This window comes from Marmota flaviventris, chromosome X, assembly GCF_047511675.1.
Source record: "Marmota flaviventris isolate mMarFla1 chromosome X, mMarFla1.hap1, whole genome shotgun sequence".
NCBI lineage: Eukaryota > Metazoa > Chordata > Mammalia > Rodentia > Sciuridae > Marmota > Marmota flaviventris.
In genome coordinates, this window is record NC_092518.1 from 13,300,716 (window position 1) to 13,327,675 (window position 26,960).

Sequence of the window (26,960 nt, forward strand, 5' to 3'; positions counted from 1 at the left end):
CATTCCTCCCCTTCAGAGGATGCAGCTCTCACCAGACAATTGAACCTGTCAGTGCCTTGATCTTGAACTTCCCAGACCCCAGAACTGTGAGAAAATTTCTGTGTTTTAAACTTCTGAGTCTCAGGTATTCTTTGTAGTAGCAAAACAGATTGACATTGCCCCCTCCATTTCTGGATTGTCACTTTCTAAATAATGGGCTTAAATGGCCCTGACTCACCTGACGCAGTCATCTGGGACAGGAACAGGAGGAAGAGGGAAGTGGCATCCACCTGGAGGTGGCCCCACTGGTCATCACCCACCACGGTACTGCAGGTGGAGGAATTGTACTTGGCGTGCAAACTGTCTTTGGTACTCTGAGTGTGTTTGAACTTCTCCACTTTGTCCACCTAAGAGAGAAGGCAAGCTGGCTCCACATAGCTACACAGGTTCATGGCTGGCATAGGTCACCCAAGGCCAATCAACTGGAGCTAAACTTCTTATCTGCTACATCTGGAAGCCAGAGGGATGGGAGGCAGCTGCTAGTGTGCAATAAACATAGGGCTGTGCTGTGGATTCTTCCAGCCCATTCACGGGAAACTTTCCAGCCCAAGGGGTTTTAACAATTTCTGCAGAGATCAGGGTCGTGCCAAAGCGTTCCTTGCCTATAGAAACCCAGCTGTGACATATAGTAGGTACTCAAGGAGGCAGCGAAGGAAGAGGACCTGTTTAAATTTCAACTTCTCCTTTCCTAATGTTGGAAGAAAAAGAGCAAGTATGTCTTTGAACATGCTGACTGAGGATTGGGGACTGGATGGCATTTATCTTTGAATTTAAGTAGATTCTAGTATAATGTTCTGTATAAAGTACATGTTCAACCAATTGTTTTATTTACCCCTCACTGAAACTACCAGAAAATAGTAATGGTAAGTTTTAAAAACTCAAACACTTCATCTCAAATGAAAACATACCCTTTACAAACTTGATAGAGCACATAGCTTTCTAGTAGTGGCTTTTTAAAATTTTTTTCTCCTGCACTGGGGATTGAACCCAGTGTACCACTGAGCCACATCCTTAGACCTTTTTATTTTGAGACAGGGTATTGCTAAATTGCTGAGGTTGACCTTGAACTTGTGATCCTCCTGCTTCAGCCTCCTGAGTAACTGGGAATACAAGCATGCATCACTATGCCCAGCTTACAAATGGCTTTTTAAAAAATATATTTTCTTAATTTTTTGAAAGAAATGTTTTCCTTTTACACATGTAATTATTCAAAAGAGATTCTCAGAAACAGTGTTCTGTGAGACCATGGCAAAATATTTTAAATTTCTCTCCCTCTTGAGAAGAAAAGTTCAAAACACACCAAGTAAGTTAATTGTCACAATTAAAATGACACAAAATGCCCACTCAGATGCTCTTCGAGCACACATCTGCACATTCCACCTACCTGTCTCATCATGCACTGGAGTAGACCTCGCATTAGCTTCACCACGTTCTGCGGAAATAAAAGTGGTGTCAGTAACCAGGCTTGGCTTCCTCGCTCACAGAAAACCACCTCTGGGCCTTCCAGTGGCTGGTAAGCTAGTGCTGCCTGGCAACTTCCCTGAAAGGGCATATACATATATGAGTATTTCAAGTGGTCTGCCATTTCTCTATCGCAAAGAAAGAAAAATTCTGACGAAGTGATCTTTCTCAAATAAAAGGGTTAGATCAGATGGAGTCTTCTGGCTGTTCAATTCAGTGACTCCCCACTGACATTTTAGAAACACAATTTTTATAAACCTGGTGCTTGGGAATTTTATGTCAAATTTCATAGTAATTTATTTTTGTATATTAAAGATAAATTAACTCCACCATGCCTGCCCCCAAATAATGATGTTACACCAAAAGAACCATTTGTGACACCATTACTGGACTATTGAGTAAAGTTCTTACAAAATTTGAGTGGTAGCCAATGTTTCTTAATAATGTGATGTATTGCAACTGATTGCTATTATCATCATTATAAATAATAACAGTACTACTACATTAATCAATTAGACATTACATCCAGGCATTGTTTAAAACACTTAGATTATCTCAAATTTTTGCCCCAGCCTTATGAGGTTATTATATAGCATTATTACCCCATTTTGTAGATGAGGGGACTGAGGCTAATAGAGCTGAAGTAATATTGCTCAAGTCTTCCAGCTGACAAGGGGTAGAGCAAGAACAGAGCTCAGACATTCAGAAGCCAGAGTTTGAGCTCTTATCCAGTCCATTATGTTGCCTCCCATCTTCTCCACAGTTCAGCCCATTTAAAGACCAGTCTGTTCAATCCCCAGTACTTAAATAAATAAATAAATAAAGGACTGGTCTGAACATGGTCTGCTAAGAACACTATACAACTACTTCATGAGTGGCTGAGCAGAAGATATTTTGTAGGCCAAAGTAGCCTGGAGGAAAGACATTTCCACCCAGGGACATGAGTATACACTCTCTTACAGAACATATATGATTTGCAGGGGAAGACACAGTAAAAGGGCTCAAAAGTGCATTGTCAATGAATTTCTGTCTCTAAAGTCCTAGGATTCTAGAATATAATCTGAATTTATATCATGAATTCTATTGAGGCAGAAAATGTTATCTCATAATTATGAGGTAAAATTAGCATTGTTATAATTAACATTTCCTACAGTGTATATAGTGTAAACATCTGTCAATTGACTCCCCACTGTCCATGCCAACTAAAGAAAATTTATTTTCCATTAGGCAGAGGCACAGTGGTTCCCAGCTGGGGGTTATAACTGCCATCTCCAGGAAGTAAGTATCTAGAAATATGGGATGGAGGTATTTTAATCATCATGGCAAAGGTGCGAGCTGCTGGCACTTAGTGAGTAGAGACAAGAGTCCCTAAGTGTCCCACAATGCATGAGACACACACACAATGAACCCAAAATGCAATAGTGTTCCTGTTGAGTATCATCCTGTTTTTTTCTATCATGAAGGGAGATGTCATTAACCACATTCATCAAATAATAAAAGGATTTAACTATGAAAAATTGTGTGCTTTTTGTGTCTCATTATTGGTAATCAAGGAGCAACAAATCCAGTCAACCCTAACCCAGCCCAAGTAGGAGAGAGAGAAAGAGTGTATGTTTGAGTATGAGACAGAGAGAGAGAGAGAGAGAGAGAGAGAGAGAGAGAGAGAGAGAGAGAGATTGGATACTGCTTTACTTTGGTTTTGTCTCAAAAGGTGACAGGAGATTTGTAAGACATTCACGTCAAATTATTCTACTAATAAATGAATGATTACATAAATCTCATCCTTTTTGGAGGACAATTCAATGCTTTCTGTATCCAAATTTTAAACTTGCCTTAACCCCAAAATTGAGTGAATTCATCATCCTACACTCAGAATTTCTGACCAAATACAAGCCTTATTCCCACGGATAAGCTTTCTTTCTTAGTTTCCTCATGGCTCTCAAAGCTTCCCTCATGCTGCCTGCCACTTATGTCCACTTTGGTTGCTATAAACAAGCACCCACTAAGCTGGAAGACCTGACGATCCACTGGCTGTGAGGGTCATCCAGAAATGTATGAATTAAAGGCGAATCGTAAGGCTGGGGATATAGCTCAGTGGTAAAGTGTGTGCTTAGCATGCATGTTCAATCCTCAGGACACATACATACAGAAGTATCTTTATAAAGATAAATCCCAAAGGCTCTCATGCTTAAAGAATTATACTTTTATATTTCAGTGTTCCCTATCTCAATGTTATCAAAATATTTGGAAAATACCTCCCATCCTTAAGGGCAGAATATTTTCTTCCAAACTCACTGATGACAAATCTTTGCTTTGGTGAGTATCTTGGTTTCTGATTTTGGGAAACAACAACAACAACAACAACAAAAAGGACTTCATTGTGCTGTATGGTGAATAACAGGCAGAAAAATAGTGTAATATCAATTTGGTGTGAAACTAAGGGTGACCATGAATAAATAAGACTGCTTTCCTGGAGTGACTCAAACTAGAGTTATTTTTAAGTAAAGTTTCAAAAATGTTTTAAGCAGTGGCAATAATGTTTGGATAAATATTCTTTCAATGTGGCTACCCTGAAGAGTACTTTTTAAAAATAATCACGTTTAGTTTATAATGATGTCTTGTATATAAAAATATGTATAAAAATTGATAAAATGTGTGAGAGAAATATAGCTCATAAGGCAAATCAACACTCCAGAGTTAGAAATTTGAATGTTTCACTTCCTATTTGGTGTGGGTTTTTTTGTTTTTTTTTTTAACTTTCAGATGGACACAATATCTTTATTTTACTTTTATGTGGATTGAACACAGTGCCTCATGTATGCTAGGCGAGCACTCTACCACTGAGCCACAACCCCAGCCCCTTGGTATGATTTTTGATGTCATTATTTTATGGAGGGGAAAAATGTCTCAAACAGAAAGATGCATGTGAGGTTGAGACCATATAAATGCCTCTCCAAAACACTGTATAGCAGAAATGGAAGAGAGACCTGCATCTCAACAGTTCTACACACAAAGCTAATTCCTCCTTGGTTTTCTTGAGGAAAATGTGCTTAACAGCCAAGATATGGCTGTCAGTCACCATTACCTGTTCCAATTCATAGGCCTTGGCCTTGTCCTCATCGCGGTCGGCATTCTTGCGGTAGGCCATGCCCAGTCCCCACACAGCCAGGATGCTGTAGATGTTGTCGCGCACCCAGGCATCCTTCTGCTCATGGCTGGCTGACAGCAGCCCTGTGACGGGATTCTATTAAAGAAAAGACACAAAATAACTTTGCAACTCCCTTCGCACAGCTAGCTCCTGGGCAACAAATGCTCACCCAGGGGACAGACAAGGACCAGGGATGAGGAATAGAGACAAGAGTTCCAGTTCCTGCTCCACCATTAACAGTGTGATCTTGGGTGATAAGTTGCATCACTTTTCTGAGCCTCAGTTTCCTCACCTGTATAACCAGGCGATGAGACTAAAAAATTGTCGAAGGAACCTTCTAACTCTTATGTTCTTCTTTCATTTTCAGATCAGACCACACTGTTGTAAGTGATAAAACAGAAGAATGAATAAATAGAAAAAAGCCTGCAAGGCTTTACAAATCTGTGCATTGTGGGCTTTAGGTCTTCTCTGGCCTTCACACTTCCATATTGGTTGGTAAAGAACTGAAGCTGGGAGCAAGAGACCTGGATGCAGGACCCCATCCACTTCCTAGCTCTGTGTGCCCAGGGAAGCCACCTTTCCTATCTGGATCTCAGCTATCTTGTCTGCAATTCAGATACTTCGTGGGCCTAGAGAGAAGGTGCTGAGCAGGAGGAATATGTGGGAGTCTTATTTAGCTGTAATGTCATTTTTATTTAAAAAGGCAGTGGAATCACTAAAAAAACCAGACCTTCATATAAAAAAACTGCACGGAAATGTTCATAGCAGCATTATTCATAAACATCAGAAAGTGAAAACAAGACAAGTATCCACCAACTGATGAATGGATCAACAAAATGTAGTCTCTACAATGAAGTATTTGTCAGCAGAAAGGAATTACTAATATACACTGTAACACAGATGAACCTTGAAAACATAATGCTAAGTGAAGGAAGCCGGTTATAAAAGGTTACATATTGAGTGACTGCATTTATATAAAATGTCCAGGATACACAAATCTATACAGACAGAAAGATCATTGATGGCCTAGAGCTATGGTGGAGGTGGAGTGGGGGAATGAGTGGCTGCTAATAGGCTTTTTCCTTTTCTTTTGGGAGGTGTTAAAAATTCTTTAAAATTGACTGTGGTGATGGATGGACAACTCTGTGAATATACTAAAAATCATTCAATTGTGCCTTTGAAATAGGTGAAGTGTGTAAATAAATTGTATCTCATTAAAGTTATTAATTTTTAAGCACCAGTCCTAATAAACTCTGAGCTCAGAAATAAAATGGATAAGATAGGAAATGAGTCACATAAAGTCTCTGATGGCTTTTCCCAAAAATATACAAAGAAATATGTATCTAATAAAATGCATCATAACAATCAGAACCCTGCCAGCTTAAAAAAGAATTATTCAATAGGGCTGAGGTGTAGCTCAGTGGTAGGGCACCTACCTGGCATGCATGAAACCCTGGGTTCTATTCCCAGCCCCACAGAACAAAACAAAACAAAAAACAACCATTATTCAAAAGGGTTCTGTATTATTTACAAGATGTCTCATGAAAAACTGTTGAGTACTTTTAAAGTGACAGTGCTAAGGTTATTAGGTTTTTAATAAAGGTATTCTTTTATATGGTCCTACTTATTAAATATTTGAATTTCTCCTTTAATGAATCTATGCCTTCTATAAAAACATCTAAAACTGAACTGATACTACCCTCAGGGGCAATAGCATTCCATGTATTGACATAGTTATCCAGCCAATAACTTATGAATCAATGATATTAAAGCCAATCAGAAGTGAAGTCTAGGAATGACTGAGTCAAAGAACAAGGCTTATTCCAATAGTAGATTACTGATTCTTTTAAAAAATCACTATTCACCAACAATAGATAACATATACATCTTTATCTGTTCTGAGACCTATTGGGTAAGTCTGGGGCAGGAAATAATCAGGAGATCTATAGAAAGAACTCAACTCCCCTCCAGTGTCTCCACCAACCATGAGTCTACTGAGATAAACAACCTTCAGATGACACAGCAGTGACCGTTACACATAGTGCCAAGTGTGGTTTGGATTATGAAATGTTACCCTCCTATTAACTGAAAGTCTTCTTTTTTATTCTTTAGTTTGGGCTTAACTGTTAGAGTGGATCATTTTGTCCCCACCTAACACTAGACTGTCTATCTTCCCTCATTCAATTACTGAGAAGCAGTCTGGGTGTTTCAGAGGACCCCCACATTCAAAACTATGCATACAAAAAAGCCATATAAAAGGGGTATTATTGCACTCAGGAAAAGGAGTATTTATGACTTGTTTCTCTCTTGAAATCTATAAAACATGATGCATTGTGTTACAAGAGATGTGGATGGTTCTATTTTGATGTGATTCATAAAAACTGAAATGGTGGGCTGAGGTTGGGCTCAGTGTAGAGCACTTACCTAAAGTTTAAGGCACTGGGTTCAATCCTCAGCACCACATTAAAAAATAAATAAATAAAATAAAGTTATTGTGTCTATCTACAACTTAAAAAAAAAAAAAAACCTGAAATGGCCACAGACTGGTAGATACTGTTACTCCCAGTCTGCTGTCCCTTCCAATAAAGATGACCCAAAGGTTTTGTCTTTGCATTCCTCCCCTACTTGGAGATGGGTTGTGCTGCATCACCCAAGCAGGTCCATTGCATTAGAGCTCTAGGGTCATTGGTTTCCATTAGATATGTCAATGGAGGGAGAAACAAAAGGCTGAACACTGGCAAATACAGACCATAGAAAGAAGGTGGGGAGATTTGTCCAGGGAAAGCCTTATGATCATATTAACCATCTGTTGCTTTCCAATCTTTAAAAAATATTATTTAATTATATCTGTTAAAATATTATTTTTAAATATAACACTGTAGAACTGTCTAACTATAATCATATAGATGAGTTTTCCATTTTTTCTGCTCTTTACTTGTCCTCCTCCCTTCACATCAGCAATCCCATAAACACTGTCCATGTAACAACCTTATATATATTTTTCCATCTTTTTTTCTGTGCTGTGAAAATCAGATATTTAAATCATATACCTACATGCACATGCTTATGTATAAACTTCTATATGTGCAAGGTTTTTGTTTGGAGGGGGGGTCACTGTTTTTAATGAATGGGATCTTAGGATCACTGCTTACTTGGCATTTCCCATTCAACAGAACCTTATGAGATCCCTTAAGCCCTTTGGTTTAACTCAAACTCATTAAGCTTTATAAGCTCCATAATATTCCATGGTGGATGCACATGATAATGCATCTAGTCATCTACCATTGTGATGGGTATTCATTAATTTTTCAGTTTTAATATTTTTTGCCACTGCAAAAATACTGCAATAAGTATCATTATAACATAAGCTTTTTTCTTTTATTTATTTATTTATTTTTAATTTTTTATTGTTGGTTGTTCAAAACATTACATAGTTCTTGACATATCATATTTCACACATTTGATTCGAGTGGGTTATGAACTCCCATTTTTACCCCGTATACAGATTGCAGAATCACATCGGTTACACATCCACTGTTTTACATATTGCCATACTAGTGTCTGTTGTATTCTGCTGCCTTTCCTATCCTCTACTATCCCCCCTCCCCTCCCCTCCCCTCCCATCTTCTCTCTCTACCCCATCTACTGTAATTCAACAGTGCTTTAATTTGTGTGAAATAGAATCCCAAAAACAGGATTGCTAGGTTCACAGGCTATATGCATATGAATTTCCAGTTTTAATAAATATCCTTGATCCTTGTCAGGAAGTTGTCAATATTTAAAATTTTATCAGTCTGATGGGTGTAAAGTGACATATATAATTGCTTTTATTTTTAAAATTGTTGTTTCCCTGACTGCCAGTGAATTTAAGCATCTATTTATTCTTTTTTGGGGAGGAAGGCACTGGATTTTCTGTTCTGTGAGTTAATTTTTAGTTTCTTTTTTTTTTTTTAATCAGGTACTATTTCACCATTTCTATCTACAAAGAATGACAACCTTCCACGTATCATGTTTAAGAGCACAAGCTTTGGAATCAGACTGTTCGAAGCTCTACCATGATACAACTGCAACCTTGTCAGTTGACTTTAGCATCCCCATCTGTAAAACGAGGATTATACTAGTGTTTCCACCTCATAGGGTAGTTTGTGAAGATTAAAAGAATTAGAGTGTATCAAGCATTTTGGACTGTATCTCACACATGTAAGTGATCAATAACTGCAAGCTATATTTAATATTGTTGACCTATTTGAACAGCTTTCATTATATTATTTCTTTCTTGTATAGTTATAATAATTTCAGGAAATCAGATAAAGATACAGGGCTAGGGAGAGAATCTGCAAGCAAATCCAAGCTCATTTTTATTACCCAGAAAAACTAAGTCTGGGTGCCCTCTTTCATCTTTACCATAAATATGGCAAGTGGTGATATTTTATCCCACTGATATTTTTGAAACAAAATCCCTGGCAACTCTGCACCCTCTCCCCACCCAATTCTTGCCTTTCCCCTTCAAGTTTAGCCCTAATTTGTGCTCACTCACATAAATCTTCTGTTTACTTTACTAAACTCTCTGTACTTTGCCTAAAAAAATAATGACTAAAAAAATCAGTGGCAAATCCTGTTAAGAACATCCACTTTTCTAATCAAGAGCTGCTCCTGAGGTGGCCAGGTGTGGGGTCATGGAGGAGGAGGATGGGGCAGATCTCAAGAAATGGCAACTACAAAGATATCTAAGAATAATAAAAGAGCAGGTATCACAACACAGTCTTAGTGGAGATAGCACAGCCCTGCACTGAGTCTCAGACCCCTGCTGCAGGCTGACCTGACAATGACAGCCTTAAACTCTAGGAGAAGAAGCTGAGACAGATGAGCCTCCTACAGATTGTGTTTCACTGAGGATAAGAGCCAGCAGCTGTGTGGAGTGTCCTTTGACTCATTTGCCCCTCTTTCCTTCTCCATCTCTTCTCAGTTTCTCATCTGGGGAAAGTGCCCATGTTGGCTCCTGTCTGTGAGAACAAAGAGCAGAGCCTGAAAGCCTAGAATGGATTGAGTCCAAGTTTTGGCTTCTGTGCCTTGGTAACAAATAACACTAAAATCTCAGTGGCTTTTTACAAGAAACATTTATTTCTCATCCAAGCCTTGTGTACATATCTGGTCAGCTGTGATTCTGCTCTCTGTTATTGTCCCTCTAGGAACCAGGCTACTGGATCAGCCTGTATTTTACTGCCCATCTTGTAGCAGAGGGGAAGAAAGACAGCTAACCAAGAGAGGAGTTCTCCATGAAGACATATAACAATCCCAAATGTATGAATCTAACAAGAGGTAAAGGAATAGATACATAGATGGTTGAAACAGAATTGAGTCCAGAAATAAATTTACACAAATATGGCAAACTGCTCCTTGACAAACTTCTGAAGACAATGCAAAGGAGAAATAAAAGTATTTTTAACAAATAGTGTTGGGACAACTAGACATACATACACAAGAAAATGAACCTCATTTAAATCCCACATTTGTAGATAGTTTGGGGAATATTCAACCATATTGAATCTTCTGATCCATGAACATATCTTTTTGGTACAATCTGAAGCATTATTCCCATGCTATAAGCTTTCTATGGGTAAAACCTTTTTTGTTGTTGTTGTTGTTTACCACTCTAAGTCCTGGCTTAGTTAAGTATTGAATAAATAAATGATAAAAATGCATAATAAAGGTTACATTTTTACTGATTTGTAGCATGAAATACCTTTTCAAAAATACTTTAAAGGGTATACACATGTATTATTCATAGCTCATAGAAATAATTTGCCATTTAAGAGAGCTTATTTTATTATTATGCACATTCTTCTGTTCAGTCTTTCTCCACGAAACCCTGAAGAAGAAAATCAGATATGCACAGCATGAACCTTGGAAATGATTTAAGGTAAAGTCTTATTTCTACTTTAAAAGTAGAAAAGTTATGGAGATTTCTTGGAAAGCTGGGAATGGAACCACCATTTGACCCAGCTATTCCCCTTCTCAGTCTATTCCCTAAAGACCTAAAAAGAGCATGCTACAGGGACACTGCTACATTGATGTTCATAGCAGCACAATTCACAATAGCAAGACTGTGGAACCAACCTAGATGCCCTTCAATAGACGAATGGATAAAAAAAATGTGGCATTTATACACAATGGAGTATTACTCTGCATTTAAAAAATGACAAAATCATAGAATTTGCAGGGAAATGGATGGCATTAGAGCAGATTATGCTAAGTGAAGCTAGCCAATCCCTAAAAAACAAATGCCAAATGTCTTCTTTGATATAAGGAGAGTAACTAAGAACAGAGTAGGGACGAAGAGCATGAGAAGAAGATTAACATTAAACAGGGATGAGAGGTGGGAGGGAAAGGGAGAGAGAATGGAAATTGCATGGAAATGGAAGGAGACCCTCAAGGTTATACAAAATTACATACAAGAGGAAGTGAGGGGAAAGGGAAAAATAATACAAGGGGGAGAAATGAATTACAGTAGAGGGGGTAGAGAGAGAAGAGGGGAGGGGAGGGGAGGGGGGATAGTAGAGGATAGGAAAGGCAGAAGAATACAACAGACACTAGTATGGCAATATGTAAATCAATGGATGTGTAACTGATGTGATTCTGCAATCTGTATACGGGGTAAAAATGGGAGTTCATAACCCACTTGAATCAAAGTGTGAAATATGATATAGCAAGAACTATGTAATGTTTTGAACAACCAACAATAAAAATTAAAAAAAAAAGAAAATAAATAAATAAAAGTAGAAAAGTGGGGGTTGGGGATGTAGCTCAGTGGTACAGTGCTTTCCTAGCATGTGTGAGGCTCCAAATTCAATCCCCAGCACTGCAAAAAATAAAAATAGATAAATAAATAAATTAGAAAAGTGGGCAAAACAAGGGAGCTGCTTCAAACAGGAAATGGTTTATTTCTCAACTCATAGATGAGATGGATTAAACAGAGAACTGTAACCTCACAGGACAGAGGTGAAAGTTAAGGAGGCAGAATTAGGGCAGTAAATTTCAGTGGGGTTGAGGGTACAGTGGTAGAGGGTGACCAGAGAAGACAGGGTACATGACCCTAGGGTAGTGTACACATACTTCAAAAACACACATTCAACATTATAATTTTCTACTTGTAAAATGGAAACAAACAGCTCAAGTCTTCATTATACAAGCTTGAGAAACAATGCTTACACAATTTTCTTGGCTGGTGGCAATTCAAAGATGATTGTTAAAGCAAGAGTTTAACAACAGAAGATAGCAGAGATGCTGAAATGGTGACATGCTCTGCTCCTTAGAGGGTATATGCAAGTGGGGGTAGGCATGGGTAAGGGCTGCAGTGTTGCCACTGAGCCAATACTGGAACAGCAGAGCACATAGGGGCTGGGATGATAGAAACAAAGTAGAAGGAATTCAACAAGGATTTATTTATTGGGCTCACATGTTTAATAAATGTTTGCCGAACTAATTTTATTAGCCATCACTCCCACACTTGAGTTGACTCAGCTCCCTTTACACATGCACCCCCACCCCTGGGACCCTAACCAGTCTTTACACAGAGCCTCTTCTCTCTTTTCCAACCCTCCCCCACCCCAGCCCAAAAGTTGCAGCCTGCTCCAACACTTAAGTACAAGAAAATTGAACTGTACAACTCTGACCGAAAGTTTTAATATCTACCTACCACCAACAGTGTGAATACCACATACCACAAAGCAAAGGCTGTGTCAATAGAAGTAGAGGGGTCATGGGGTGTAGTGTGGTGGAGTGCTTCCCTAGCATGTATGAGGTCCTGAGTTGGATCTCTAGCAACACACACACACACACACACACACCAAAAAAAAAAAAAAAAGTAAAGTTTTCAGAACTACGGGGTGGGGGGGGAGTCCCACTAAACTGCCAACCTGGCAGGGCAAATGTGGTATATTTTGTCAAAGCCAAACACCAAGTTTTTAAAGGGACATTTACATATATGCACACATCTGTCAGCCCAGCAACTCCGGACGCTGAGGCAAAATGATCGGAAGTTCAAAGATAGCTTCAGCAACTTAAATGCTATGTCAAAATATATAAAATTTTAAAAAGGACTGTAGATGTGGCTCAGTGGTAAAGCACCCTGGGTTCATTCACTATTTAAGCATACCCAAAGGAGAATGATGAAGAGGCTCAAAGCCACATCTCATGGGAAGATGGATGTTTACAGAAGGCTTAGGGGAGGCTTCAGTTAGCCACCTCAAGGAGCTGAAAGGTGATCCTCCCAAAGAGGGATTTTTTTTCCTGCTACTGATCTCTTTAGATCTCAACTCAATATAAGAACTTCCTGACATTAGGACCATCTAAAAAATAGACAGAGCTGTGGGTGATGTGGGCTCTGTCTCTGGTATTCTCTGGGCAGAAGGACCCTGAGGTCCATCTCATGGGAGGCATAGTGGATAGTGGTTAAGGGCATGGATCCAGCTGTGAGAAAGGCATCTCTAGGTTCAAATCTCTGTTCTGTCACTTGATGGTTATGTGATGTGCAAATTATTTAATTTCTCTTTCTATTAAAAGGAGAATTCAAAGGTGATTGGAGATTATGTGTCTACTTAGACCCTTCATTTCACACCCCTTCATGAAAATGTTGTTACCTCTACCTGTCCAGCACCTGTTCACTTATTTCCTGGTAATTGCCTGTAATTTTCCCTGCTCTGATTCAGTGTGGTTCTTGTGGGGTAAGCCCATCATTGCCTGTGCGCTGGTCCTGAACCCAGTTGCAGGGAAGGATATATGACTCAAGCCTGGCTAACCTGGGCACAGTTTGGGGATGGGCATACAATCCAAGCTAGAGCAACTGACAGCATTACAGTAAGGGTTTGTGCTGGAGCCACTATAGACAAGCTTGCTTTCTGAAAAGGCCATCACTCTGGAAGACTATAACCTGGATGTGCCAAGATGCCATCTCTGCCACCACATAGGATGAACCTGCTAGAAAATAAAGCCTACTCAAGAGTCAAACAGAGCCAAACAATGTAAAGAGACATAGTTTATCATCTGAACTCCTAAATCCAGCCATTCCTCAATCTAGAAAAATCTCTTAGACTTTTCAAGTTATTTGAGAAATACTTTATCTTTTGTGCTTAAAGGATATTTGAAGTGAGTTTTTGTCATTTGCAACTAAAAGAATCCTACAATGAATCTAACAATGAATGCTTATACATGGTAAACTAGATGCCATAAAGACATTTATTTGATACTATTAATGTTGAGGCAAAATTGTCTCAATAATGCAAGGCAATGCAACTGCCTCAATGTCAATGCAAGATCAAGGCAACTTGAAGGCAAAATATATAAATGCTTGATGGTAGCACCAAAGTATTTAACAGTTTGTAATTTAGTATCCGGGGTCTTAGATGAATATTGTCATCTATGCAACCAGAAATGGCACAGAGACTGCAAATTCCCTTTCCCAAACTCTGTCCCACAAGAAAACTGAAATAGCTCCTTACCACTCTCCCTGACTCTACTACTGATTCCTTCCAATTCAACCTCCACAAAGGTAGTCATATTTATGTGGTGCTGAGGATCGAACCCAGCGCCCCACACATGCTAGGCAAGTGCTCTCTCTAAGCCACAACTCCAACCCCAGAAAGACCTATAATCTTAAGACTTTACTGTCTGTTTTGATTAGCTTTTTGGTCACTGTGACCAAAACACTCAACAAGAACAACCTATAGGAGGAAAAGTTTATTTGGAGCTCAGTTTCAGAGGTCTCAGTCCATGGATTGCTGATTCAATTGCTCTGGGCCCACAGTGAGACAGCACGTCATGGGGGAAAGGTCCAGCAGAAGAAAACTGCTCAGCTCATGGTAGGATAGGGAAACAGAGAGGAGGGAAGGGGCCACAGCGAAGATGTCCAGGGCACGCCCTCAGTGACCCACCTCTTCCAGCCACACCCTATCTGTCTACAGTTACTCTAGTCAGTCCATTGAAATTAGGATGAATTGATTAGGTTACAGTTCTCATAATCCAATAATTTTAACTTCTATAAACATTCCAGCATTAACACAGGAGCTTTTGGGGAACACCTCATATCCAAACCATAACACTGTTTTCAGTATTCTCTAATGCCTATCAGATAGAATGTAAATCACTTCTTCCGAGGCTCTGCGCTGGCTCTTCCTCTCACACCCCAATTTAATCACCCAACACTCCCTCCTTAGCTCCCCAGAAAATTCAGCTTAGTGTTTCTTGTACTTCTGGGCCTATACACATGCTCATGCTCCCTCCTCTATGAAGCCTCCCCTAGGCCCCCAGACCATCCATTCCATGTCCTATGTTCCATAGCACAGAGTTCAGACGCCTCAGACCAACCCCAATCCTTGTTCCCCGCTCACTGTGGATTAAGAATTACTAAGAATGTGTCACCACTTTGCTTAATTCCAAGGGAGGAAAGTACAGTTTAATTATTCAAATGAAACAACTCAGAAGAGGCTAGGATAAATGTTGAAAGCATGACTACTTACCACAACCACCCATGTTGGTAAAGTGAAAAATCCTATTACAAAAACTCCAAAAACTGTTTAAATTTAGTTATTGTACTAGAATTTTGTTCTAGCAACCACTTTTTAAAATATTAAATTGGAGTGGGGGAGAGTAATATTTTGAACTTAAGTTAAAGTAGGAATTATAACAGTATTTAAAATGATTGCATATATTGATGAAGTAGTATATAATAGAATGGTCTTTTTCTAAATGCATTTTTTAATGCAGATTGTCTAAGATTTTTTTTTGTGTGTGTGTGTGGCCTTTCATATGACAGAAATAAATATACATTGATTAAAATTTTTTAAAAGGTAAAAATCCATCAGTATCAGGATCAGTTGATGGTATATTCATGTAATATCATATAGCAGTCAAAAATACTGAGGCAGAGTGGTATATGCTGATATGAAATGCTTTAAAAGGTATACTGTTAAATGAAAAACAAGATAACCATGTACAATTTTATTCTTTTTATTTATATGATATATTTGACAATAAAAAAGATGCAAAAGGAGAAAAAACCACAACTGCATCTATAATCAACATTACCAATTGTATAATCGTCTCTTTTTACATTAGAAGATAAGATTTTATAAAATTTGATAGATAAGCTTCAGGTGGTTCAGATAATCATCTTAAAAATGCTGTTTTTATTATTATTATTATTATTGGGGGGTGCTGAGGATAGAACTCAAGGCTTTGCACATGCTAGGCAAGCATTCTATCACTGAGCTACATCCCCAGGCCTGAAAATTGGAGCTCGGATATGTAGAAGCCTCATACTTTCCCTAAGGGGATCACAGGGGTGCAATTTCCACATTCCAATAATGTCTTTCTCTTGCTGTTCATTAGATTTTCCACATTTAGGTTTACAAATAATGCACAAGGTGCAAGCTGTCCTGAGCCTAGGCATTTACATCATGTGATATGACTGCATGATGGCTATAGTGAGAGACACTGGGTCAGGAGCCAAGCATTGCAGGCATACACTTCATTCCAGATCCCAATGCTCATCTTATATCTTTCCAAACCCACAGGAACTGTTCTGGGCCCCGTAGCTATGATCAAATGACTTTACCATGCTCTTAAGTGACTAATTCTTTGCTGCTCTCTCGCCAATTCCTGTAGTTAAGAGTGAGGATTATTGAAGCTTCAGTATTTAGCCTAGTGTCGTGGAAACTTACAGAACACATTAAAAAACTTTCGCCTGAACAGGAGAACTGCAGATGACACTGTTTGATATTGTCAATTAGAAGAATGACTTTTATTCCATAAGCTTCAGGTTTGGGTTTGAATTTGGAGCATGGAGACACCATATATCCCTCCACATCTGGGCTCCTAATGGAGACTTTCCAGAAGATCTGCTAGGAATCTATACATAGGCTTTTGTGGGGTGGATGGGGGGGTAAAGGTCCATGAGACTCCAGAAATTTCCATTTGTGCATTTTCTCGGGAGAGGACAATACATTCAACCTTTACCAAATACTTAAATGGGTCTATGATTCACTTGGTTAAGAATCTTATGAGCACTAATTATGTTCTCCTTACCCTTTTTGAGACAGATGTGGCATTTACTTTATTAATTACTAGAGTCATATCTAAACATAAAAGACAAACTGGGCATAGTAGCATGTGCCTATAGCTCCAGCTACTTGGGATTCCCAGGCAGAAGGATCACTGGAGCCCAGAAATTTAGGGCAACCTAAGCAACACAGCAAGACCCCATCTCTTTAAAAATAAATACATTAAATAAATAAAAAAAAATATATATGTATATACATATATATATGTGTGTGTGTATGTGTGTGTATATATATATATATATACACACATATATATACACACACACACATAGAGTGAGCGAGCGAGCGAGCATGCACGCGCTGGGTGCAGTGGCGCACACCTGTAATTCCAGCAACTCAGGAGGCTGAGGCAGGAGGATCCCAAATTCAAGGCCAGCCTTGTCAACTTAGCAAAACTCTGTCTCAAGATAAAAAAAAAAAAATTAAAAAGGTGGGGAGGTGAAGTGGGAATGTAGCTCATTGGTAGAGCATGCCTAAGTTTAATCCCTAGTACCTAAATAAATAAGACAAGAGCAATATAGCAGAACTTAATTTAGTAGAATATTTAAAGAAATAGCCTATTTAAACTTCACTATTTTAACACACAAAGACAGTGCAACTTCATTTGCTATTCACAGCAATCTGGTATATTTAAAGTATTTATCTTCATGCCTCCAGCCTGGTCCCAGCAAGACACAGTGCTTATGACACAATAGTCAGATCATGAGAAGGATGACCTCTCCCGGCTGGGGTTCTTTAACTGTAAAAGGAGGTTCAATTTGACTAATGGACCTTCTGGATCCCTACAAAGCTTGAAATAATTCTAGATCTTTCCCCTGTATAGATTGTTTCAGTCCTTTATTGGTGAATGAAGGATTCAAGGCCTTTTTCTTTGAATTACTCAATTTTTTAATTTTATTGTTTTTTATTTGTTATATATGACAGCAGAATTAATTATAATTCATATTACACATACAGAATACAATTTTTCATATCTCTGTTCACAAGGTAGAGTCATACCATACATGTCTTCATATGAATTACTAAAATGTTTTTGTCTGACACTAAAATATTTAAAGGCTATGATGGAAAAGGTATAGCAAAAGCCTTCCTCCTTGCCACACCCAGAAAGGGCTGAAATAGAAGGTAGTAGAAGGCAGGACTTTCAATTGTACCAGGAAGGAGGAAATGCTTTTCACGAACCACTTCCCTTCTTGCATCCACACAGAGACCAGACAACCATCTGTCAGATGGTACCTATGTGAGCTGGAACTAATAATGTCACTTCTGCCCTTATTGGACCTAGTGCTACCCAAAATGCTGGAATGGGTCCCTGGAGAAGCCCATTTTGGCCACAGTGGGGAGAAACACTGGGACAGAACTGAGAGGCTAGAGGGAGAAGACAGGTGGGGATGCTAATGCATGGGTAGAGACCAGCAAGACTGCTAGCTTAGACAATGGTGGTGGTAGTGGCAGAAAGCAACACAAGTAGCAGACCGATTTGTAAGAGGCTTAGGAGGTAAAATCAACAGAGCTTGGTGATGAATTGGATGCAGATGGGAGAGGAACAAGAAGGAGCCAAAAAGATTCTTGTGTTGTCAACTTGGGCGCCTGAATGGGGTGGTGCTACCCAGATTTATGGGGTAAGATGAGAAATTGGGGTGGCTTCTCTCATATTCTCCTCCTGGTATTGCTACTGACAGAAGCAATTTTCAAGTTAGTGGAGCCTGTTGTTAAGCATTTACCAGAACATAACTGATAGTGAGTGAGAGGACAGTGGAATGATGGGTAGCTTCTGTGTGAGGCTGTAGCTGGGGTGGCAGAGTCGTGTAGGCCACAGGGAGAACTCTATTTTATTGTAGGAGTGAAAACAGCCTCGGGAAGGTTGTAAGCAGGACAGACTGTGGTGCCTGATGTATGACGACTCACTGATCTGGGCAGAAGAGAGCAGGGCTGGAGGCAGGGGTAGGGGGCATCCAGGCAAGATGTGGTGGCAATGGACATAGACATTAGTGTGGGGAGCTGCAATACATTTTGGTGATATATCATTCATTAGAAAATGCTCTCCACTCTAGGTGGGGAATGAGGGAACAAGAAGTAATCAGCCCAGCACAGTGGCACATGCCAGTAATCCCAACAACTTGGGAGGCTGAGGCAGGAGATTCACACGTTTGAGGCCAACTTTAGCAACCTAGTGAGACCCTGTCTTGAAATAAAAAAATAAATAAAACGAAAGAATCAAAGCTGACTCCTAGATTACTCCTAGAGTATATAAATTATTTTAGACTTGATTAAAACAAAAATCTCTCAGGGCTTCCCCTTCTCAGAATAAAAGCCAAATTCCTACTATCTTTGACCAGGATTTTTTTTTTTTTTGACTCATTCCATTTCTTTAATGATTATAGGTCTAATCAGGATTTAACGTTATCTTAACATTGGTAACATTATTTCTAGAAAACTGTCCATTTATGTTTTTAAATTTACTGCCAAAAATTATTCATAGTGCTTTTTTCCCATTTTCACTCTTAATATTATCTGTTTGTTTCTCCCCTCCATCTTTCCTCTCATCAACCCTACCAGAAATGTGCCTATTTGTCTTATCAAAAGACCAGCTTTTGATTTTGTTGATCATTTGTGTGTGTGTGTATGTGTGTGTGTGTGTGTGTGTGTGTGTGTGTGTATGTGTGTTGCTGGGACAACTGAGCTACATCCCCAGCCTTAAAAAAAGAAAAATTCCTGCCAGGCATGGTGGTACACACCTATAATCCCAGTAACTCAGGAGGCTGAAGCAAGAGGCTTGTGAGTTTAAAGCCAGCTTCTTCAGCAATATAGCGAGGGCCTAAGCAACTTAGCAAGACTCTTGTCTCTAAATAAAATATAAAAAGTGACTGGGTATGTGGCTCAGTGGTTAAGTATCCCTGGGCTCAATCCCCAGCACCAAAAAAAAAGAAAGAAAGAAAAAGAAAAAAATTTGTTTTTTTCTTTACCTATCCTAATTATTTCCTTTCTTCTATTTTCTTGGTCATACTCTGTCATCCTTTTCTCAATCTTGAATTTATTCATTTCTAAATCTTTCTTCTTTTCTAATATATACATATAGGGATACAAATTTCAGGGGCTGGGGTGGTAGCTCAGTGGTAGAGCTAGCCTAGCATATGTGAGGCACTGGGTTTTATTCTCAGCACTGCATATAAATAAATAAAATAAAGGTCCATCAACAACTAAAAAAATATTTTAAAAAATTTCACTTCAAACCCCACCATAACTGTATCCTATAAATTCTTATTTGGAGTGATTTTGTTGTCATTCTAACTATTTAATAATTTGTATTATAATTTCTTTTTCAATCTGTGACATACTTAATAGGTGGGCTTGCGAAGTTTCCAAACATATTTGGGGGCTTTAGCAGTCATTTGTTGTTGCTCTTTAATTTTCTTACATCTTGGCTAAAAAATGAAGTGTGCACAAAGTTGATTCTTCAGTATTTTTTGAGACTCTTAAAATAATCTAATTTGTCATCAATTCTTGAAAAAAATAATTTGCAAGGTTGAAACATAAGTACTTTCTATTGGCTGAGTGCAGAGTTCTATGTATGTGTACTTTACCAAGTTTATTCCTTATCGTGCTCAAATTTTCTATGTCCTCATTATTTCTCTGGTTGATTTATTAATAGCTCAGAAAATTTTAAAACTCCCAGAATGTTTATGGATGTCATTTATCCTATAACTAGGTCAAGTTTTGTTTTATATACTTTGAAACTATGTTGTTAGTATTTTGTGGATTTAAAATTGCTCTGTTTTCTTGGTGAATTATCCTCTTGTCATGTAGTAATAATATTCTTTATCCCTAATAATATATTTTTTAAAAAATTTAAACTCTACTTTGTTATTAGTATGATCACATCAACTTTTTGGGGGTTAGGACTGGCCTAGTATAACTTGTCTCACTGGATTACTTTCAACCTTTTAGTATTCTGTTTTAGTTTTGTCTTTTACAAATTACATATGCCTTTCTAAATATTTTAAATAATTTCTATTATTTGGATAATTAAAGCATGTACATTTATTGTGGACTTACCTGCATCTACTTCTGCTGACCTTTACTTTTATCACACCTTCTTTTTCTTACTTCCCACCCTTCCCATCCACCCTTTTCCTTACTTCTCTGAGAGAAATCAGATTTTCTTTATTTCACTATTGTTTGCAAAGTTATATGTTCTGCTTATATTATTTTAATGCTAATGCTTAGATTTGATCTCTTAAGATATATAATAATATCTTCATTCTCAGTTTTAACTCCTGTCTCTTCTTATTCTTCTGCCATATTATTATTTTTTAGTATTTATATCTCTTTGAACCATATCCCAAACTAATCTTTATCCATTCATCTATTGAAGGGCATCTAGGTTGCTTCCACAGTTTAGCTATTGTGAATTGAGCTGCTATAAACATTGATGTGACCGTGTTACTACAGTATGCCGATTTTAAATCCTTTGGGTATAGACCAAGGAGTGGGATAGCTGGGTTAAATGGTGGTTCCATTCCAAGTTTTCTAAGTAATCTCCATACTGCTTTCCAGACTGGTTGCAGTCCCACCAGCAATGAATGAGTATACCTTTCTCCCACATCTTTGTCAACATTTATTGTTGTCTGTATTCTTGATAATTGCCATTCTGACTGGCGTGAGATGAAATCTTAGAGTATTTTGATTTGTTTTTCTTACTAGATATGTTGAACATTTTTTCATATATTTGTTGATCAAATATATATCTTCTTCTGAGAAGTGTCTGTTCAGCTCCTTAGCCTATTTATTGATTGGGTTATTTGTTTTATTTTTTGGTAAGTTTTTTGAATTCTCTATATATCCTAGAGATTAAGGCTCTATCTGATGTGAGTGTGGCAAAAATTTGCTCCCATAATGTAGGCTCTCTCTTCACCTCATTGATTGCTTCTTTTGCCGAGAAGAAGCTTTTATTTTGAGTCCATCCCATTTATTAATTCATGATTTTATTTCTTGTGCTTTAGGAGTCTTGTTAAGGAAGTCAGGGCCTAATCTGATGTGATGAAGATTTGGGCCTACTTTTTCCTCTATTAGGCGCAGGATCTCTGGTCTAATTCCTAGGTCCTTGATCCACTTGAGTTTTCTGCATGGTGAGAGATAGCCCAAACTAATCTTTACTTTGTCTTATACTCCATGCTTTATTTATTTGAATTCTTCTCATTTTAAATTTCATTGCTATTAAATAGCAATATTTAGTTACTGATTTCAATTATATTACCTTATTATACCTAGTAATCTGCAGTTGGAGTGAATACTACTTTGATCATTATTTTTTCTTTCTGATCCATATTCTCTTATCAGTACGTCATACTTAATACTTTTATTAATGAGCCTTCAAACAGTCATAACTGAAAAAATGTACATAGTATTTTTTATCTGGGCCAAAATAAATCTAGAATTTTATTTGAAAAATATATTTATATATATATTTTGGTAGTACTGGGCTTGACTCCAGAGCCTTGCTCATGCTAGACAAACACTACCACTGAGCTAATCCTCAGTCCATTTTCTTGTATTTTTGAGTCAGGGTCTCTATAAATCATCCAGGCTGGTCTTGAACTTAGAATCATCCTGCTTTATCCTCCCAAGTAGCTGGCATTATAGGTGTGTACCACTGAGCCCAGCTTATAGACAACAAAGTTTTGAAGATACTCCCTAGAATATATATTTATAAAATCAAACCTGCAAAAGGACTCTTTTATAGACATAGCTTTTTCCTTCTGTGTCTTAAAGATTCAAGTAATGTTTAGCAGCAGGCATATTTGGCAAACAATGAATGAAAAACTTCTTCCTTCCATAGATACAGGAAAAGGAATTATTTGACATGTTAGTTGATATGAACAAACTATTGACTCTAAAGAAATAATAATGATCAGCTTGACATATTTATCTTAGAATGATTTCTAACCAGTGAACCCAATATAAATTGATCTCAATTTTAAAGCAAGTCAGAAACAAATTTCAGAGCTTGTACAAAATGACATTGGAAAACATCTCAAACATCTGCACATATGTACAGAAATGAGAAAATTCAGCATAAAATTCAGAAACCTAGTTCATTCATCTTTTTAATTGGCAAAATATATATAATAGAGGTGACCTGGCTGAGATGACTGGGAGATGATGATGAGAAAACAAATGGGTCAGGGTTCTACAACTTTTTTCTAGTTGTTGGGGCAGGGTGGGGTTAGATGAGAAGGTGTGCAATTCTGTACCTATAGATTCATGGTATCTCCAAGCAGAACTGTGTTCACAGTATTCTTGTTAGCCAGAAAAGCTTGATAATACAGCCAGGAAGAGGAAAGAGGGCAAATGTGAGGGCCTCTCACCAACTTCCCCCAAAATAAATACAACTAAAGGCTCAGACAACCTTTTTTAATCATTAAAATGTTGGGGAGGAAAGTCCAACCCTGCAGATTAGCTTTAGTGAGAAGATAGTTCTTTTGCTCCTAAGGGAAGATAAGCCTGGACCAAAAGCTGGGTCATTGAGATGGTTCAGAAGCTGCAGGAAGTATTTTACCAAGGATTGAAGGGTACCTTTCATGCACCTGGACACTGTGTGATGCAAAGGAACAAAACTGGTAAGGTCTCTGAACTTAGGACCTCACTGCACCAATAGGAGACATAAAGCAATAGCAGCTGTGTCAAGTCCTTCAGAAAAAGGAGCATCATGGGTCAGAGTGGTTATGTGAGGACCACTGACTTCTAATTTGTGGACTATATCAAGGCCATAAAACTGCCAAGATCCCTCACTATCTACTGATTGCCTGTGAGTTGCTCGGCAATGTATAGGCACTAATTTTTTCTTTACAACAACTCAGTGGAAGCAGGTGTTATTTTTCACATTTTACAGATGAGGGTATGAACTCAGAAAGGATGATTAAACATTACACATATTGTTGAAGGCAGAGCTGAGGATTAAAACTAGCTTTCTCAGTTCTCCTATAGCCCCTCCCATCACAGAACTGAAGGGAAAGGTCTTTCAACTTGGATTTTTGAATATTTTATAGATGTTATTCTAAGAAGAAAGGCAAAGAGTAACTTCACTTTATCTGCCTAATCTTTGAGCTCTCAACTTGAAAATCATCTTTTGCAGGATTCCTCTCTTGCCCCACAAAACTGGATTAGGCCTCCTTCCATAAAGCTCCCCAAATAAAGACCTAATCCTTCATATGCAAACTCAAAAGTCAATAAGCTCTGGAAATTCAGTATTTTCTTAACTTCGCAGTAAGTTCATTTAGCAGCGAGAGAGGACCTGAACTAATGTAAAACTCTTTTCAGTCTTTACCTATCCCGCTCAGTATGAATATTCATATTCTGTTGTGGAAATAATAATAGAATATGTGATTAAGGAGTGTTGCTCAGACTCCATTGCAGTTATTATAGAATATATAGGATATGCATATTGCCTTTCTAAATCCAAATATTTCTCACTTGCAAATCACATCTAGCTTGAAGAGTTTCAAATAGGGGTTCTAGACCCCATGCAAAAATGTCACTGCTTCAAAACCATTTATTCTTTTTTGGAAGCCCAGCACTTTGTACAGTACCTTGCATATAATTAGTACACAATAAATATTTGCTGAATGAGGGACCAACGCTGAGAAATTAGCCTTAGAAAAAAGGTCAGTGGCTTGGGAGTAACCATAGCTCCCAACTTTCAGGCCTCACCCCTAACCACCAAATGCCACTTCCTTCTTTGACTCTGAAGGCCCTAAAAATAGTTGCTGTTGATTGAGGGAAAGCAATATAGCTTCTGTCTTCACTAGGAATAAAAATAGTTCAGTGGTCTTACATTAAGGACCCACACATAATTTTAGTCCAGTAATACAAAGCATAGCAGGTATTATTCATAATCAGACAATATGGGCAAGCTTCACAGGACCCCTTGAACTTGGGAAAAAAAGACCTGGCTTAGGGTTTGACACTCTACTGGACTGGACCTTTGGGGTCCAGTAGTTTTCTTATCTATAAAGTAGCAACCAGAACAGGACCTATGGCCCTCCCAAGTGGTCTCTTAACAAGGTCACTCTTGGGAGGGCCAGAGCTTCTTCACTCTTGTCTACAGTCCAGAGTTCACCGTCTTTTCAGTGTGATCTGTCCAGCCTATACAAACAACCTCTCGTCTAAAAGAAATAGTAAATAAATAAATAAATAAATAAAGTGGCATTTTGTACCCAGGGCACCTAGGGGGCTCATTCTGTCTTCGATCCTAAACAATGGTCAAAGAATTCTATAAAGAGTCGCCAAAGCAGCTATTCGGTAGATCCCCTGACTAATAAAGATATGGGGATTGTAATGGGGAGGAAATCACTGGCTAGCAAGGACTGGATTCAAATAGGAAACCTCTTAATTGCAAACTCTCAGGTCACAGGAGTGGACAGAGGCCTGAGGAAGAGAATGAGTGACAACAGAGGGCAGTTCAGGGCGTTCTCTCCGGGTGATCTCTGCTTACCTGGTAACAGAGAATGGTTTGCTGCACCAGCCTCGCGTACCCGTCCAGGCGGACCCCGGAATTGCTTCTGCTCCGCATCCCCGCGACGCTCAAGAGCCTTGGCGCACGACTTGCCGCGCCGCCAGGGCTGCGGCCGACCAGCGGGCCTGGTCGCAGAACACAAAGCTTCAGTCAGTTCTCGGGATAGGGCTGGGAGGGAGAAGGTTGGGAGTTTTCAAAACGATACAACCAAAGTATGATTAAAAAACAAGCCAACCAGAGTTTCTGCCGGCTGGGCGGTGCGGGGGCGGAGACGGGGGCTGGCGCTATGGCGGCTCCGCCTTGACCGCGCTCCCGAAGGCCGCGTGTCACAGGCGGCCACGGAGGAGAAGCCGGGAACTGAGTACCAGGCCTGAGGAGAAGGCGCCCCTGACGAGCCTCTTTTGTCTATGGGCGGTCATGAGGAGGCCCCGGGGAGGGAGAAACTGGCCCGCCGGCCACGGTTGCCAGGGGCCCACCCGGGCCTGATTCAGCCCCGCCCCCTGCCCCGCCCCCGTCGCAGAGCGGAACCAACCAAGTCTCAGGCTGAGGGGAGGGAACAGGGGATGGCCCAAGGAAGAGAACCCGGCTCTTGGTTGGGGGACCAAGTTCCCTTGCTGAGCCCCTTCCTTTCCCAGCTGGCCGACAACCCCAACAGCGGCAGGAGAAACAGGCCCTACGGAACGGCCACTCGGGTGTCCCGGGCCCACCTCCCGGACCACCTCCCCCCCCCGCCCTCGGAGCCGGGCATGAGGGACACTGGTAAAGGGGCCGCAGCCTCCGCCCCTAGTCCCGCCTTCATCCCGCCTCCTCCGCGGAGTCTCAGCCAGAGGGGGATTGAAAAAGGGGCCGCCTGCAGTATCGGCAGAGACCTGGCTGGCTTCATCTCCTGGCTGTGGTGTTTAGGGTCCCAAGGCGGTCGCCAAGACAACCCATGGCAGGAGAGAGACTGGACCACTGTGGCTGCCTGAGCGTTTCTCCGTAGGCGGAGATCATTCCGGGACGGAATCCAAGTAGTGGAACCCAGCCTAGAAGAGAAAGGGGGAGGCCGGAACCTACCCCCCAGCTACAACCCTGGAGCTCCTGCCCTAGCCACTTGGACGCAGTTCCCTGGGGTCGGGTCGCAGTTCATCTCTTCCAGCACTAATAACTTAAACTTGTCCTTGGTTAGTTTCTTGTGGCTGATAATTGCCTAAAGTACACAGTCTTCGGCCCAGTATTCATTATCCACCCAAATCTGGCCCACATATGAATTCCACTGGATAGCTAGACTAAAGTAATCATTGCTTCTGCAAACTCTTTGCTAGAGCATTTAGTGTATTGATCCATTCGGCCCTTCCTCTTCCTTCACCATCTGAAGCCTGTCTTTGCTTTAATGGCTAGCTCAGCTCCTTCTGCCCTCCCCATTCTCTTACTTCTTTTAGCGATTTCTGAAGAGCTGAGGACTTGGGAGTCACTTCGGATTCCAGCTGTTTTAGCTGTGTGACCCTCCAATGTTCTTATCTGTAAAATGGGGATATTGCCACTTACCTCACAGCGTGATTGAAAATCCAGACCATTTAGCACAAGCCTGGCTCAGAAAAGCCCATCATTTAAAAAAAAAATCATTTGGCAATAATGTATTGCCTTTGTATGTTTTCAAGTGTGGAAGAGGCATGCTTTCCTACTTGGGTTATAAAGTATT

At 39.5% G+C, this 26,960-nt stretch overlaps 1 protein-coding gene across 2 annotated transcripts in view; it reads right to left on the minus strand.

Moving 5' to 3' along the window:
• Positions 1-25,475, minus strand: part of Phka2 (phosphorylase kinase regulatory subunit alpha 2) — a 71,630-nt gene extending 46,155 nt beyond the window's left edge. For both annotated transcript variants that reach the window (XM_071606001.1, XM_071606000.1), the window contains exons 1-4: positions 25,259-25,475; positions 4,586-4,744; positions 1,424-1,471; positions 218-386 (exon numbers count right to left, since the gene is read on the minus strand). In XM_071606001.1, coding sequence (XP_071462102.1) covers positions 218-386; positions 1,424-1,471; positions 4,586-4,744; positions 25,259-25,336 — 454 coding nt within the window. In that variant the 5' untranslated portion in view covers positions 25,337-25,475. The remainder of the gene's footprint in view (positions 1-217; positions 387-1,423; positions 1,472-4,585; positions 4,745-25,258) is intronic.
• Positions 25,476-26,960: the final 1,485 nt, after the last annotated feature.